Source organism: Lycorma delicatula, chromosome 13 (assembly GCF_047948215.1).
Source record: "Lycorma delicatula isolate Av1 chromosome 13, ASM4794821v1, whole genome shotgun sequence".
NCBI lineage: Eukaryota > Metazoa > Arthropoda > Insecta > Hemiptera > Fulgoridae > Lycorma > Lycorma delicatula.
In genome coordinates this window covers 54,037,838-54,056,624 of record NC_134467.1, presented here as the reverse complement: position 1 = coordinate 54,056,624, position 18,787 = coordinate 54,037,838, and the positions used below count along the sequence as shown (strand labels likewise).

Sequence of the window (18,787 nt, the reverse complement as noted above, 5' to 3'; positions counted from 1 at the left end):
ATATGTAGGTGATATTTTAGTCATATACGAGGACGGTTCAGAAAGTAATCTCTGTTGTAGCTTAGCTCTATTGTAGCTAGTAGTAGTGTTAGTGTCCCGCCATTGACACAACGTACACCAATTATTACATGATACACATCATTACGTGGTACGACATCAGTACTGAATTGGTATGCTTCCACCTCTTGTCAGTTTGAGCTGTGTATTTTAACACATTCGCTTGTTATAACCTAAAAACATGAGCTTGCGCTGCAATAGAGAATCCTACAAAATTTGAGATGCATGCTGTCATAAGATTTCTTTGAGCAGCAGACCCCCGTTGTCAGTTATATACTGTAAATGCTATGAGTGACAGTGTAGTGCTGCAGTGGATCTGATTTTAAGATAATGAAAGGACAAACATCTATGAAGAAGAGAAGAGCGGTAGGCCTTCTGTCATGAGCGATGATCTTGTCAGTGAATATGACAAAAAAGTGTGTGAAAATTGAAGATTCCCGTTTCTGAACAATTCTTGCAAATTTCTCATACAGCTTTGTATAAGATTATCATGATAAATTAGGCTCTCAGAAGTTCTGTGCATGATGGGTTCCAAAAATGCTTGCAGAGAGCCAGCGAACCAAACAAATGAGCTCTGCCTTAGACTTCCATTCACACTACGATGTGGAAGAAGAAAGTTGTGAGCGGGGATGATACTTGGGTGATGTGTGTAAAGATCGAAACAAAACAACTGTTGATAGCCTGGGGCCATACAAGTTCTTTGTGCAAGCCAAAGAAAGCCTGCCAAACTTTGCCGGTGAGGAAGGTTATGGTTATGGTTTTTTTGGGATGTTAAGGGAGTTCTTCTAGTTGATTTTATAGACTGCGGTATGACAATTATTTCAGCAGTCTACTGTGAAACTGAAGAAACTTAGGCAAGCCATTCAGATTAAACGTTACAGTAAGCTGTTATCCGGTGTTGGTTGTTTTGCATGACAACGCTTTTCTTCACAGCGCATGAAGAATTCAAGAACTTTTGAATCGATTTCAATGGTACATTTTTGATCATCCTCTTACAGCCCAGATTTGGTGCCAAGTGACTCTCTTCTATTCACTTGCATGAAGAAATGGCTTGCGTCACAGCACTTCAGTGATGCTGACAAACTTCAAAATGCTGTGAAAGGTTGGCTAAGTACCCAGGTGGCTAAATTTTATGAAGGTAATTGTTAATTAATGAAACACTATGACAAATGCTCGAATTTATACGGTGACTATGTTGAAAGATAGTTAGAAGTTGTAGTTTTAAGTTGCATTTAATAAAATATTTTTATCTATGCAAGTGTTTTTTATTTATAGCGAAATGGTGGTTACCTTCTGAACTGTTCTTGTAACCCGACTGTAAATAACGAGTACGTTTGATCATTTTAAATAAATTAAAAATTACAATAAAAATTTATATATGAAATAGAAAATACCTAAGATTATACCTAAGATTCAATTACAAAATAGAAAAAAAATATTAACGCGTATGATAAAAATAAATATAGAAAAAGCATATAAACCAAAAATCATATCGTAAAATATTTAAATAATAAAAAAAATTAGTGAAGAATATACAAAATTACGTGCAACAAATGTAATAGTATTAACAGTATTTATATTGGTAAAATCAATAGATTTAAAAAAAGATTTACTGAACAGTACACACCATACAAAAACAAAAAAGAGGTATATCTAATCTATTACTGATTGAAAAAAATAATGTAGAGTTTTAGAAGTATGTAATAATGATAAAAAATTGAATACACTAGAAAAATTTACATTTATAAATAGAAACAAAAATATAAAATAATGAACCACCAGATCGCATTCAAGGTCTTATGCTTTTATTTAAAAACAATAAAATTACAATTTAATATATTAACAAAGGAAAATTGGTTTTTAAAGATTGTATCATTCCAGTGAAATGATACAATACATTCTCCCCTCAAACACATAAGTTTTAATGTGGACATGGTATGTTGATGCTATTCTCATTACATATCACTTGGTAATAAACAGTGAACATCTAATAATTATTAAATTCTTATAATGAAAATTTAAAATTTACTTTTGAAATAATAGATGTTAAATTTTTGTTCTTTTAAATAAATTTAATATCTTGATGAATTTTTATCTAAATTAATTTTAAAAATCACAACTTAAAAGCACTCAGAAAGACGTTTCTTTTAAAAAAAAAGTTTTGATTCATTAATTATCTCTGGAGATATAACCATTCAAATTTGACCATCATTGTGCAACTTTTGGAATAAATTATTATCGATAAATTACTTGACTAATATTTAGCAGTAATTCGCATTTGCCAATATGAAATTTGAACTTTTTAGCTTGCACGACATCGATTTAAAAAAAAAATAAACACTAACTTTGTAAAAGTTGTAATTTTGTTAAAATTGCAAGTATGTTTGAAAAATTCCTTAGGCTGTCCTAATTAACAGATTTAAATCTTTCAAAATGCATTTGAAATTTTGATTGCTCTTTTATATGTGATTAAATTTTCAACTATCTAGAGATTTTATTTCAGGTTCTATACGATTTGGAAAAATCACATTTTTTTAAAAATCTGGATTGCAAAATTATTGTGTAAAAACTTTCTGATTGTTTTGTAGTTTGGCATGTTGCTTTTTTGCATCAGTAATAATGCATTTTTCAATTGCAACCAATGATATTGTGTGTAAAATTTAATTAAAAATCCTTTTCTCGATCTTTTCTCTAAAATAAACTGTTATCGACTTATCCAGGGAAATAAGAGAAAAAATGAATATTTTTGGGATTTTGTAAAATTTTGTTTAATAAAAATTTAAGTACACCTTTTTCAACTGGCACTTAACGAAATAATCAGTTCTGATGATATTATTATTTTTGCAATAAAGCAAAAATTAGCAATCGTATAGAAAAAGTTCAAATATGCCCATTTTAAAGCAGATACCGCCTGGACTGTTAGGTAACATTCTTGATATTTTTTGCCGCTAGTGACAGCTTATGAAATATGACATTGTCTGAATACATAGGCTGAGGATATTTAGATTTTTTTTTGTTTATTTTCTTACTGAGCATAAAATATGTTTTTTTTAATCTAAAAAAATTAGTTCCTTTTTTAAATGTAGTAAATAAATATTTTAAATAATTTAATTTTTATATGTGGGATGTTGGTGTAATGTTAGCTTAAAAATTTTCTTTTTTTTCTTTTTTTGTTAATATAATTTTGTTTCTTATGCTCAAAAATAAAATATGGCAAGTTATTTGTGTAAAGCTTTGAATTTTTACGCCCCTGCACATTTGTTGGTCAGTGTGAAGATAACTGCAAAGAAAATTTCTTACTTTAAAAATTTTTAATGTGAAAAGTATTCAGTAGTTAGGAAATATAAATGCAGAAATATATTCAAGATAATTATAAGAATAAATTTAAAAAGGAAGTATACAAAAACTTTTTTTTTTAGCTGTACATGAAAACCACAAGAGAATTGTAAATAATTTACTAAGGATGATTAGAAACAGAATGAGAATTTTAATACAAAAATCAAATTAAACAAACCTGATTTAAGAAATGTAGGAGATTAATTTATATGAAAAGATTACAAATAATTTTAAACATGTATAGAACACAATGAAAATAATAAATTTGGCACTATAAAAAATCATATAAAAAAAAATTCTTCTTATATCTTATTAGTCTTTTATTTTAATTATATTAACTTACTTCAGAAGTATAATTCATCTTCTTATTTACGCTTAATGTCATCTCCTACTGTAACTGGCCATAAATAAGACTTAGTTTTCTGTTTCTTATTTTTTATCTAAGACTAACAAAGTGTTGTACAAATTAATTTTCTTGTCTACAACATTTTTTCTCTAAAAATATTTTGATCTAAAAATCTAAGATAATTTTTTTACATATTGTTTTATGATAGATGAATTATAGTATCTTTTTTACAAAGAATAATATTATGATCGGTCCAAAATTTGAATCATTGGATATCGATCAAAAAAAGTATGCAACTTGTAGGTTCAACAATTATTTATGCAAGGGATCATTCTAGATGTAGAAAATTTTCAAGCAGGAATTGCCGAATGATTAGATCAGCTTACTTCTATTGAAGTGTTATAATGGCAAATCTGATTCAGTTTGGGTAATATATTTTTTGGAACTATTATTTGATACAAACTGTTGCACAATTAAACATTCTAACAACAAAGATCCACTGCCCTCTACATTGTTTGTTTTATAGAGATTGAATTATACTTATCTATCGATTAGATATTTTAATTAATTTCAGTTCTTATATAATGAAACGCTAAATTAAACAAATTGTTTCTATAATTGATGTATTTTCCTTCATTATTATTAATGTACATCCTAATTCTTAGGAAAAAAACCAGTGTAGCTGTATTTCATTAATCATGAGCTTACAGACAAAATATTTTTTTCCCTGTTGTTTACAGTGAAGTAAACGTATCAGAATTTGCTAATAGCGAATAATCCATCTGCTGTTTAGAGATATTTGCTCACGAGCAATATTAACAAGTGAAAGAACATTAAAGATCTTTTGTAAAAAAATGTTGATTGTTACATATAAATTTAAAAATGTGCATAGGGTAAGTCTATTTCAGCGAAGGGAATCATTAAGACGTTTAAACGATAGCTGCTGGTCAAATCTGGCATCCAGAATTTACTTAAGTTGTTCTAAACCTCGCATTGAAGAGAATACGGTAACCAAATTTTTTTTCAAATAAGAAGTAATACGTTACAGAAATATCATTTAATAGAAGGTCCTCTGAAAAAAATTTCATGATTAGAAAGTCATGATGTATTATCTGACTTTTATACTGTTAGTTTGTAAATAAACTTCATAATTTTTTATTAAATAATGATTGCAGGAATCGGTGAAAATATCATACGCCAAATATAAGTGAATCTGACCATTCTGTTTTTTATTCTACCTTCCAGAAGTTGAGGAAAGTAAAAAATATTGGTAAGGTTTGGTCTTAGGTTTATGAAGACAAAAATCACCTGTTTTTTTTACATTTTATGTTTATAATTTCTTCTTGATAATGTTATTATTTTTTATTTCAATGAGAAAATGTTTTAACAGAATTTTACTGTATTCCTTAACATGGATTTGTCATTTCTAAATAAATTTTAATACTTAGGTATGAAGCTCATTTTAGGATCACCCGGTTAGTATTTGTATGTAAAATGAATAAATAATTGTGTACAGTTAAAATTTTTGTGGTATTATGGTATTTTATGTGGTTTATTAGATTATATTTTTTCAGGCCAACATAGTCAGTGAAGAAATTTCCTTGCCGATGACCTCGTCTATTAGCAGTAGAGGTAAACTAATGAGATCCATTACAGAGGAATGCAGTGGTGTATCGATCAGATTCCCTGCAGCAAACAGTCATAGCGATAAGGTAAGAATGTATTATAAGATTTTAAGTAAGCATAAGTATCAGAGCAGAATGCAAGGATAGCAGGTGATTTATATACCTCTCTAATAATTGCAGAACCTGGACAAAAGTCCATTGCTGCTGTATCTTTCTTTTAATTATTTATTTAATGATGGCTATTTTTATTTTATTTATGGAATTATTTGCTGAACATAGGTATTGCATCAGAGATTAAGCACGAAAATGATTATTCTTGGTTACGCTATACAGATCGATTGCTTTGACTCTCAACTCATATACAAGTTAGGTGAATTGCTGTATTTCTAAAGCGCTTTATAAAGTAGTGTTATTTGAAGTGCTGGTATTTCTGAATGAATCCTCTGTATTTTTTTCTTGTGAATTAAATTTAGTTAACATCATTACGTTATGGTACTGTTTTGATGAAGTATGAATCCCCGACTTCACAAATAATTTGAGAAAGCCGTCTATAATGTGGAATGAATTCAAAATAAAACAGTTTTGTGTATCGCATTGTTTTATTTATTTATTTGCACGTTCAGATTTTCTTTAATAAGAAGAAAGTACAAACTATTTGTTATTTATTAATATTATCTGAGGTAGTAAACGATATGAAAAATGATATGTGTATTTGAAGAGAAATTATTATTTTAAGCAAATCGGGCCTATTGTTTGGTAACAATAAAAGTAGTTTAGTAACAATAATAAAGTAAAAAAAAAAGAAGTGAAGTATATATATTTAATGATATTCTAATTAATTTTGCTTTTGCTCACCAAAAATACATATCTGTTATTTTTTTATAATTATAATTGTCAAGTTATTTTTAAAAAAACGACCTCTCTCGATCGTAATACATGTTTACATCAGGGCTATGACATCATGTCTATTGTCACATTAAAGTAGTTTCTGTCTTTGCTTCTCACGCTCTAAATAATTTAAATTTTTGTTTACATTCGGTTCATCTTCATCGTTGCTGTCCAATTTAGTGACTCTAGCGTCTTTGTCCTTTCTATGACCTCATTTTCGATTACAATATAGCGCCCAGGATCTCTCTGTGTTTATTAAATTAATTTTCAATCTGTTGTACCGTTAAAGAGTCGATTTTTCTCCAATTTTATATGCTCTTAAAATACTGAAACATTTTCTTTTGAAACAGATGTCTTATTGATCTCTATTTAAAAAATAAATAAATAAAATATCTCTATAAGTATGAAATCTGAAGGTGCTGCTAATTATCTTTGGAAGAAAAAGTTTCAGTATTTTGAAATCAAGCTGTTAAATATTTTATTTTCCATTAAATTACTTAATGCTAATACAAAGATGTATGAAGCAGAGTGTTTTATTAAATCGAATCTGGGAGGCGGGTCAGTAACTGATGTCAGTAAGATGGAGGGGGATGCAGACTGCAAGCAAACATTGAAAATTTAATCTTGCTATAAATACTCTGATATTATGTACTTTGTGGATACGATTGGAAATACTGAAGAGCTTCCCCTTAAATCCAAACTAGATAAAAATCAAGGTTTTACTGTTTAAAAATTATTATTTTGTTAAGCAGGCTATACATCAGCAAAGATGATACTGATTCATATTGTAATTGCATGTCATATGCAGCTGACATATATGCTATAAGACTGAAGAAGTAATTAATTATTCCCTGACTACTACCATCGCTTAAACATGTTTTAGCTGATCATTAAACATGCAGGATGTATGATGTACGTGCAGCACAGTCTCTTGAAATAAGTTTTCTTCTTGTTTTCATTTTAAGATTATTCATAAATATTAAGTGAAGAAGGCACTTAATTTAAAACTGTTGTAAACAAATTGACTTGCAGTAGTTCCCTATAGTTCAGTCGCTGGACATCGATAGTTTAATCGAGCACATGCGTATTTCTTATTGTACATATTCATTTTTAAGTACAGTTATTATAATAAAATGAAGAATAAACATTCTGTATATAATCAACATTGTCCAGACTTATAATTTTGATCGCATTCGATTTTGTATGATAGTTGTGCAATTTGTCACCTACAATCTCTCTGAATTTGTTAGTGGTTAAAAAAAAAAAAAACCATCTGTAGGTTGGATAAACTATCATTAAGTGTATGAGCCATTGTGTTGATTATCATCACTGTTGTATTGTAAAACACTAATGTATTATAACTTATAATTAGATTCTTTACATAAACCTGTGCTTAAATTCACTGCTGACTGAATTGCAGCAGACTCATCTTTTGGACTGTTAATGCTGTTTTCTTTTTTGATATTTTTTTCTGTACAAATTGTAGTAAATGTTTTTATAATTTTAGATCCATGTGCCTTAAAATTTTTATTATGGCCAAAAAGAATACTGCAATAATCCTATTCTTATTTTTAAAAATAGTAATAATAAAAGATATTAATGAGTGAGTAGGTAAGGTAGTAAAATATGTATTTGTTTGAAGCGGTTCAGCTTGTTTGCATTCTCACATATAAAGGGTGGAGCAGACTAAACGCATTTTTTTCACTACTGAATAATTTTGGTTGTTTTAATTATAGAAAAAAAAGTTTTACATTAAATAATATTTTTATTGCATTTTTAAAATCGACATACCTTAATTAGGTTCAGAAAATGTCAGTAAGACTATGTCCTTGTCGGACGCAAATTCAGAGCCTCTCAAAGCTCTGCAAGGCTTTCTCCAACATTTCATTCGACACAACTTTAATTTCTTGATGAGTGGAAATTTTCAGTTCTTTGATTGTGTGTGGCTTGTTCACGTTACACTCTTGATTTCAGATAGCCCCACAAAAAGAAGTCAAACTGATAGATCAGGAGAGTGTGGGGGCCAAGAAATATTGCCGAATTGTAAAATTATATGTCCAGGAAACATTTGTTGAACCGCTTCAATCTATGCTCTTGCCATGTGAGCTGTGGCATCATTCTGTTGGAACCGCACATCTCTCATGTTCATCCGATGCCTTTCCGGTTCTGGATGCAGGAAGTTGTTAAACATGTCGATATAGTGCGCTAATGTCACTGTAACTGTGGTTTTCCCTCTTCAAAAAAAAATACAGACCAACAGTTCTTATCTTGGAGACACCGCACCGCACTGTTACTTTTGATCTGTGAAGAGGTTTTTGGTGTAGTTCATGTGGGCTATCCGATGCCCAGTACGGACAGTTCTGTACATTAACATAACATACAGGTGGAAATTGGCTTGTCATTCATCTTTATTAGGGTGTTTGCATCTTTCGTGAGAATGGTGGTCATTATGCCACAAAGTTCTTTGCAATGCACGAAATGCCTTTTGGTTAGCTGCTGGACGATCATTATTTTGTACGGGTGAAATCTGAGATCACTGTGTAAGGTACGATGAAGCGAACAATGTGACAAATGCAGTGCTACAGCCTGTCATTTCAAACAAGCAAGAACTGCTAGTTCTCACTCTACGTTTTCCAGACTGTCTGCATTCAGTTCAGACTGAATAGGGAAGTCCAGGTGGCTTTTTCTTCATCACAGATTCAGTAATTCTAACCGCCTCAAGCCATCAAGAGTATGATGTTTCGATCTGGAACTGCATTTGACATTAAAATTTTGACAGAAAAGATGTTGAACTGTGACCACAGAATCATTGTTTCTAAAAAAAACTGCTCAACAGGAAATGCATGATCTTCTGACTCCCAACACTCCATACCGACTGAAATTGCGTAGTCCGAGCTGTCTGCCAGAGATTGCCAAAGGTCAGTACCCCCACTCACCACTAAGTACTAGCAGCTTAAAAAACATGCGTTTCCTCTGATCTACCCTATATAATTGCGTTTTTTTGTGTGAGTGGATAAAGATTGCTACATCATAAGTTTAATTTTCTTTTTATAGATCTACTATGTAATTTAATTTTTGTCCAGTTGTTAATAATTGTATGAGACCAACTCTACTGCTTCTGTTTGTATTATAATGTCTAAATCCCTGTGAATCTGAAATCATTGTAGTTAAAGTAGAATGTTATAAAATTTAACATGAATTCAGTCGTTCGCCAAGGTCTTCTGTTTTACTGTTGACAATTATTATTTTTTAAGTAAACAGTAGATTAATTAAGAGGAGAATTTTTTTTTACCCTACTGTTATAATGCTAAATGTCGAGAAATATTTCTGGTGTGTGAATACCATTTTTAAAAATCATATCAGTAGATTGAAACAAAGAAGTTTGTATTTTTATTTGTATTTTTGTTTTTTGAAAGAGCGGTTTATCCCCTTAACCTTTGGTAGATTAATTTGTCATTTTATGCTGTGGTAATTTTAAATTTCAGGTCTCATTGAGGGGTCCTAAAGAAGATGTAGAAAAAGTTAGACAACAATTACAGGAGTTAGCCACAGAATTACATCAAAACAGTTTTACTGCTGAAGTTAAAGCCAAACCACAACATCACAGATTTTTGATCGGCAAAAATGGTGCTAATATTAGAAAGGTAATTTTTATGGTGATGTACTTATTACACTCATGTATTTTTTTACTCGATATCTTATTGAATGCTGATTTATCTCAACATCTATTTCCCTGTGCCTACTTAAACTGATTATTATCAGTACAAGAAATAATTTCATTTGTAGTACCTGGTTCAGATCAAGTATTTGAGTTAATGCCTTCCTCCTGTACTATCAGTCGTAGGATTGTAATCTAATGTATAAGAGGTATTTGGAAAGTAAAGACACAAAAACCAAAATTTTTAAAGAATTTTATTTTCAGATCGGATTAATTTTTAATATCTTTAGGTATTAAGATTTATTATAAACCTCAAAGTGTTTGATGGACCCATAATGAGTTTCTTGATTTAAATGTCAGATATCTCTGGCCTACTTTTAACCACATCAGCACTGTTCATTGAATCTCATTGTCATTAAAGTTTTTCCTTTCAGATATTCTTTCTACTAAATACAGATAGTGGCTTGGTGCGAGTCTAGGTTATGCGAAGGGTGGATGCTATTATAATAGTTATTGTTGCTTAGAGAAAATTTACTTCCTGCTAACATATAACTTTTATAAGTTTTTAATCAGAATATATTTTCTGATTCTTGTTTTTGTGTAATGTGTTAAATGGTGTTTGTAAAACAGGAGTGATGCTAATTTATCACTAAACGCATTTGTATTAGATGTAAGTATTTATACATCTAGTGTAAAAAAAGGTATCTATTTATAAATAGTTGTAGAGCAACAAACCCAGTAGAACTGTTGTTATCCCTGTTCCTTTTTCATTGAACTTTATATACAAATTTTTATACCAAAAAAATAAAAAACTTTGTTAGCTTTCCCCTAGAAGAAATGATTTTATTAAAACTTCTAGACCTTTGTATGTATAGGTATGTTTAACTTTTTTAAGCGCTTAATATTAATAAACTTTTAAGTTTACCTCTCATTAGATGTCTACGTTTGTTAGCGTATTAGTTTTATATTTGTATTACACAATTATTTTCAGATACGTGAGTCTACAGGTTGTAGAATTATATTCCCCAGTGAACAGGATGAAGATCAGGAGTTGATTACGATCATTGGGAAAAAGGAAAGCGTTAAACAAGCTAAAGAAGAACTGGAAGCTGCAATAAAGGAAATAGTAAGTTATGAAAATTATTGTTATTGTTTTAGATTTTTTCAACTTTAAGAGTAAAAATAAAGATTTAGTTAGTTAATTTTTTTGTATGACAAATTTCACAAACTTTAAAATTAATATTTATAATCAGCCAGTCATAGTTCCTGTATAAATAAAAATTTGTTATTGCAGAATTTTTTACTTGCCTATTGTAATATAGAATGCTGTTGTAAGGGAAAGTATTATGACAGATCAAAGTTTTGAGTGTTGTCTAATATTCCAAAATCAGATAAACATCATAAAATTTTAATTAAATTATTTAAGCGTTATATGCTAGGCGTTGATGTTATTAAATTTTTATGAAAATCATGAACAAATTTTTCATAATAACCAAAACAGTTTTAATAGAACTATATCTCTGGAATGGGTGAATGTATTCATGAAATTTTGTATGGTAGCGTGTACAGTATATTAAATTTAATAGTATTAATTCTTGCTTCTGCTACTACTTCTACTACCATTACCTAATTATATGTTTCTTTTTTAATTATATATTTTTAATTTAGAATTTTTTCTTAAATTTTAATGAAAAAACATCTGATTTTAATTAAATTTAAAAGATTAATTTATTGTAAATCTGATTAATATTGTTGTAGCTATTCAGCTTAAAATAACTGCAAGTCTACCCCTACCTCTTAAAAATGTTTTTTGGATTATTTGATCAGCATGCCACTTTTAAAAAGGAAGGTAAATAATGTGGATCAAAATTTAAAACCCATACTTTTAGATTTTTTTTTTTTTTAACAAAGGCTCTATACTTCAGCCAGAAACGTATTAGAATGGGGCTCCTGCATCAGTGCTATTTACCAACTTATTCAAGCTCTTTCATCTCATAAAATATATTAGCTGTTGGTTACAGGATATTAAATTGCAGGTCATCTGAGAATCATTCAAATGCTAAACATTTAGGATATGCAGGAAGCGAGCACTAGTCCTCATTTAGTAAAATATGCTAAATGCCCTGGTAATATCTGACTGTTAATTGCGGCATTTAACAAGCACTCAAGTATATATTCCTATAAAGTGATGATAATGTAGCTTTTGGTCAAAAGAAATTGTGCTAACTGCATAAATATTTCCTCAATATGTTAGTACTGAAATCCTCACTTTGATATCCGTTGATCTTGACTTATCCAGTTTTTTAAATAAACAGAAATTTTAAGTAATGAACTGCAGAAAACTGAAGAAATTCATAAACTTGTTCAAAGCTCTTGCTGCAATTCAGTGGCCTGTAATCAGGTAGGTTTGGTATCGCAGCCTGTATGTTTTTCAATTGCCAGCCTCTGTGGCGCGAGTGGTAGCGTCTCGGCCTTTCACCCAGAGGTCCCGGGTTCGAATCCCGGTCAGGCATGGCATTTTCACACACGCTACAAATCATTCATCTTCATCCTCTGGAGAATGCCTAACGGTGGATCCGGAGGTTTAAAAAAATATATATATATGTTTTTCAAAGAGAATTAAAGTGTTGTCACTTACATATCCTATTTCAATAAGCTATCTGGCTTGTTGCCGATCATCACAGGCATGGTATCGACTCAAAACGATATAGTTAAAGCGGTTAGCCTGTGCAATTGTCAACACATCACAATCATCAATGTCTGTTGTCTTGTCACATTCATAGGACAATCACTTCGTAGTTTTGGTGACGTCTTTTATAAAAGAATGTATTATTAATTCCAAGTTCCTTATTTTTTCTTTTTTCTTTACATTTAAAGATTTCTGAATAAAAAAATAAAAGGAAATTGTAGTAGTTTGCAATTTTATATTAGACGGGTATGTCAGGTGAGTGTCATTTATTTTGTTTAATATTTCTAATACGGGTGAAAATGTAGTCATGAAAGTTGGAGAGTAATGGACTAGTTCTGCTTAACACATGTTAGGCTTATATTCAGCCAGAGAAATTTACTACTATTTATTCAATTTTTTTTAACAACTTAATCAAAATCTTTTATACTTCTTTTTTATTAGTTTCTGTGACTACAATGTACTTGTGTCTTTATTTTTTGAAATTATCATTTCATCAACATTATAAGTCAAAGCTTGAGAATAGAATGTGATATTATTATAGTTATATAAAGTGCCAAGCCTTACCACGATTTGAATTCAGAACCTTAAAGATGAAAGTTTTCAGTCGTATCATTATAGTTAAATTTCCAAGAGTCGATTATAAAATTATAGTGCTTTTGTTTAAGAGAAATTTTATGACATGAATTGTAACTTGGCACATCTTGCACATAATAACAGCAGCTGACTCATGAGGTGGACCGATTCCACTGACCTGCATAAAACTCTTAAAAAAAGATTTTAAAGTCTCTATTAAAAATGTTGAAATAACAGTAAATAGTAAGTCTATTAAAAATGTTGAAATAACAGTAAATAGTAGTGAAAGATATTTTTAAGGAAAAGTTATTTTAGAGCAAAAACAAAAAAATCATTAATACTGTTTGTAATGAATTAGAGAAAAATTAGAAGTAAGCGTGATTATTAAATTTAAAAATACTGAATTCTGTATGGTGGAGCCAGTGTAGTGGATATTTGTAATTAGTATTTGTATATATATATATTAAAGTACATCATGTTATGTTATTAATATCTTGATAAAAGTTTACTTCTTTATTTTTAACAGGATAATATCGTGGAAGAAGAAATGTCTGTCGATCCAAAACACCATAAACAGTTTATGGTTCGACGTTCTGGACAGTCATTGCTGCAGAAAATATCAGATGATTGTGGGGTTATCAGCATTTCATTCCCTCGACAAGGAGTTCCAAGCGATAAAGTGACTCTGAGGGGTTCTCATGAATGTATACAACTGGCCAAACAAAAGATACTGGAAGTCGTCGATGACTTGGTGTGTCTTCATAATTTACCTACCGTCTAGATGTAGATTCATACATCACACACTTTGTCTCCTGTTCATGTGTTCAGTTTTTTTTCTTATTTGTATAATCAGCATGTAGTAAAGTTTCGTGTCGAACAGAATGATGATGATAAAGATCGGATAAATAAAGACATTTTTTATCGATAGGTTCATAAATAAATAATCCACATACAAGATCCATGTCATTAAAAGATTAAAAATAGATGAGTTCTTATTAATACAAAATATTTTAAATATAATTATTACTATTAATTATTTAAAATATGAATATGTAAAATAATTGCTACGGTAGATGCATTAAATATAAAAAAATTACTACAAAATAATACACATTCAGAAGGCACTATTGAAGATTATTTTGAGCATGTATTTACGTGAATGTTGAGTTGGGTGCAGATAAATCAGGTTTTTTTTTTAATTAGAATTGTTTAAATAATTATTTACAGAGTAATATTGTTTCCAAAATGAAAATCTTTTATTTGTGTCTTAAATAAATCTGTGAGAAGGTTTTAAAAGAATGGTGTCATTATCTTGTAGACTTTTTTTATGCATCTTCCGTTTTTTCTTTCTGCAAATGTGAATGAATAGAGAAATTGTATTTATAAATGTAATTTATCTGAATCGGTCTTCATTTAATTTATAAATTATAATCTTAGTCTCTTCTGAAAACTCAACTTATTTTATCGCTCAAATATCTAAACTTATGCATTCCATGAATTCATTGTTGTGATCGTAAAATTCCTTTTAATATTATTTTGCACTGTTATATATGATAATGGTAGATTGTTAGAGGTTTCAATGATAAATTAAAGAAATATCATAAGATTTTGTAGTTAAAATGAAAGAACTGTGATTACGTGTTAAAGTACAAAATACAAATAGCAAAAGCAATTAGTTTGCTGGAAGTCTTGAATTAATTTCTTTTATTTGTTGTGAGGCAGTGATAAATAACCAGTTTGTAAAGAGTAGTTTCATTGAAGGATTGAAAATCAAGAGATAGATCTATATGTTTCTGGCGGATCTGTATTCGGTAGCTAATAATCATTTTAAAAAAACAGAAAAAAATAAAAACAATATTCGAAACAGACATAAATGTCAATTTTATAAAGTTCGATTTAATAGTACTCCATAGAACATGCAGTGAAAAATATTATTTTATTTAATGTGTCGATCCTGTTTTGATTTCTCAAGGGGTTGCAGACACACCAGGTACCTCTTCCCAGAAGGAGCCTGTGAGGGGTATCTTCTTTCTTTCTCCACCTCTTAGTTTTTTTTACAGAGACTCTTTTCAACTTAAGGTCCCATGCAGATTAACAGTTGCTAAGTCCATACTCTGTTGGAATAGGGATTTGTAAGGTATTAAGAATGTGTAGTTGAGGAATTCTGTTTTTAGTTCAGGCCCCCTGATAAACCCTTACCGACATAAAGATAAAATAATTGTAATTAAATTCTTTTATCTGTAGTTATTGTCATAACTTATTATCTCCCTTTTTATTGGCTATTAGTTATTGATTACCGTGTAACTAAATTGGAGCTTGATGGTGCATTTTTGCTTTGTCTCTATTTTTAGCATTATTCCTTTTGGTAATAGGTTTCATGACTTTGAAATCTGATGGGAGACCATCTCTGTTACAATGAAAATACACATTTTCAAAGTCCTTTAAACATTTCTTTACTTTTGTAAAACAACCTTTTCTTATTCCAGTTCTCAATAAACTTATCTTCATTCATTGTGTTTTTTCACAACTTGTTTTTCTACTTCTTGCTTTTTTAGTTCATAAAATTTACTGGCTAATATTTCTCTGGTAATTTGTTTTAATGACTTTATTGAATAATAATATACACAATTTATACCTTTATAAAAATAATTATACCTTACTTTACAACCTATATTATACCTTATATTATACAACCTATACCTTACTTTATAAAAATAATTTATACCTTCATTTCTCTATATAGCCTCCTGCATGATCTACACATTTTTGCCAACAATTTTGAAGCTTGAATATTCTTTGTTCATAAAAGGTTTGAGGATGATTTGTCAACCAATTGTGCACGCGCTCCTTGATGTCTTGATTCTTTTTCAGATCATTCCCTTCCAAGCGATTCTTTCAAGGGTACAAAAAGAAATAGTTTCAGTGGGACAAATTTAGGATATAGGGAGAGTGTTCAAGGGTTTCTCAGTGCATTTTTCCCAATTTATCCATTGTAAAAATCACGGTGTGCGGCTGACTTCATGGAGAAGGACATCTTTGATGGGGATACCCCGTCTTTTGTTTCAGTTGGCATCTATTGTTGACTGTAGCAACTGGCAATAGTAAGCTGCATTCACTGTTCGTAGTTTATGGAGAAAATCAATGGGTAAAACACCTTGAGTCAAAAAAAATAGTTACAAGAATGTTTTTGGCTGACAGATGGGTTTTGGCCTTCACTGAGCAGCCCTCAGCCTTCCTTTACCGATCCTTACTTACTGTTTTTTACTCCGGAGTGTACTGATGGACCCATGTCTCATCACATGTGATGAAGCGCTTCAAAAAAAAAGATCATTCCCTTCTTGCCAAAATCAATTCAGAAGTTTCTGACAGATCTCCTACCTTACCTGTTTTTGATTTTCAGTCAACAACCTTGGAACCAAACAAGCACTAATTTTTCTAAAGCCAAAATGATCAGTGATGATGGATTGAGCAGCTGGTAACCGCTTCTGATATGATTTTTTCAACAGTGAACCGGCGATCACCTTCAATAAGCTCCCAAATGTCAGGGATGTTGTCAACTGTGAGACTTGACCTCGAGCATTGATCATGACTTTCTTGCCTTAAATTGTCTGGCCCATGTATATATTTGGTTCTGGGACAGTGTAGCATCCCCAAACTGTACTTTTAAACAAGTTAAAATTTCCGCGAATTTAACGCCTTCATTAGTTAAAAACTTTATGATTATTCGTTGTGCAACTTATGATAGAACCTCTTGCTCACTGATGGCTGTACTGATGACAGAACAGAGTGGAGGGGCTAACCAAGGTGGTTCCCTCTCCCCAACATACTGAACAATAATCCCCCACTCCGTCATCTAGCTCAGAACTACTTGCTGCTAGAATAGTAAAATTACCATGTAAATTTGATTCACTCTCATAGTATGTGTTCTGAAGCCGTGCAACAACTGTAATTTAAAATGCATGTTAAAATTTTATCAAAGACCTCTGTTAATTTTTGAATGTGTTGAATCTGTCTGTTCAACATGGACAGGGCCGGTATCAATATTGATAACTTGTTATTTTTACACTATATACAGGGGTCCTCAATAATTAACAAATTCATTATAAATTTGTAAGTTTTTGAGATGATAACCATGTCATGGCTGATTGGTTAATGAAGCGCTGCAGTACATTAATTGATTTTTTCTTATTATTTCATGATAAATTTTGAAGTACTGAGTAACTTTTAGAAAAATAATAAAATTACACTTTGATGTTAAGTACATCATACTATTGTGATAAAAAACATACCAAACGTGTGTTTATAAAATTGCCTCAAATGGTAATGTGATTACTAAAATTTTTAATTTTTTATTCTCTAATTTTGGGACCAATATTGGTGTATCAGATAAAATATAATATATATATATATATATATATATATATATATACATTATATTTATATATATATATATATATATTATATATTATTATTATTATTTTATTATTAAAATAAAAAATTAATATGTTTGTTTTAATATAAAATATATATGTATTCAAGAGCTTAGAAATATCTTAATAGTAAATGAGGATATAGAAAAGTCAGATTTATTCGGTTGTACCATTTAAAATATTTTTGATTAGCAGTGACATTAAACTTTTCATTTAACATCATATTTTTCTTGAAAACAATGTTTAATCAAAATTATGTTTACCAAACCAGGTCTTCCCATTATAAAACATACAGAGTGATTCAGTAGCAAAGGGAAATAATTTGGGAACTGGTTGTAGATCTTGAAATAAGGTAAAGTTCATACAAACATATGTCTAAAAATGCTTTGTTATTGAGTTAACAACTAGCAAAAAATTTAGGCCAGATTTCAGTCCCCCAGTGAAATGAGGTGAGACTGAAATTTTTAATGCGTTATATAAGAGGGCAAACTTGACGGTCTTAAGTTTTTTGACCTGAAAAATCGAATAAAACAGTTTCCAGAAATTTATTTCCCATAGTTTTCATGATATTCAGTTTAAAACAGAAAAGTTTGGTGATGAAAAACTCGTTTCTGTAGGTTTGAAGTACAATAACTTTGTTAAATGACATAAAAAATATGTAAATTTTATTATTAAAACTTGCAGAGAATTTAATTCTGAGAAAATTGATGTAATAAAAAGTTTCTGGTTTATGAAAAACCAAAACAAAATCAGCTGTTTCTATTACAATAAATTTAGACCTTTGAAAAATTAGAATACTTATAATTTATTTTTTTAAAAATACTCACTGTGGTTAATATTAATTTACAATATATGCTCAAAAATTCCACTGTTGACACCGATGCACTTAAACTCGTTTCATTACATTTTCTGTCGCCAACCTAATGATATCTTCACATTCCTTGAAGAGGGTAGCAGCATTGAGAATGCAAGTGATCAGTTCATCACATGTATACCTTGCATGCTTGTATACCTTGCATTTCATCCTTTCCCATAAACTGTAATCCAAAGGAGTAAGATCGGTGATCTAGGTGACAAATTTACTGGTCCTCTTCATCTGTTCCATTTACCAGTAAATTTTTCATCTAAGAATTGTCTTATTTCATTCGTGAAATGTGTTGGTGATATTTCATCAAGTTTCAGTTC

General features: G+C 30.1%; 1 protein-coding gene across 2 annotated transcripts in view; it reads left to right on the top strand.

Annotated features, from left to right (window-relative positions):
- The window catches only part of Dp1 (satellite-binding protein 1 Dp1), a 115,925-nt gene that overhangs the window by 73,785 nt on the left and 23,353 nt on the right, over positions 1 to 18,787 (top strand). For both annotated transcript variants that reach the window (XM_075380880.1, XM_075380881.1), the window contains exons 13-16: positions 5,314 to 5,451; positions 9,738 to 9,896; positions 10,902 to 11,036; positions 13,699 to 13,923. In XM_075380880.1, coding sequence (XP_075236995.1) covers positions 5,314 to 5,451; positions 9,738 to 9,896; positions 10,902 to 11,036; positions 13,699 to 13,923 — 657 coding nt within the window. The remainder of the gene's footprint in view (positions 1 to 5,313; positions 5,452 to 9,737; positions 9,897 to 10,901; positions 11,037 to 13,698; positions 13,924 to 18,787) is intronic.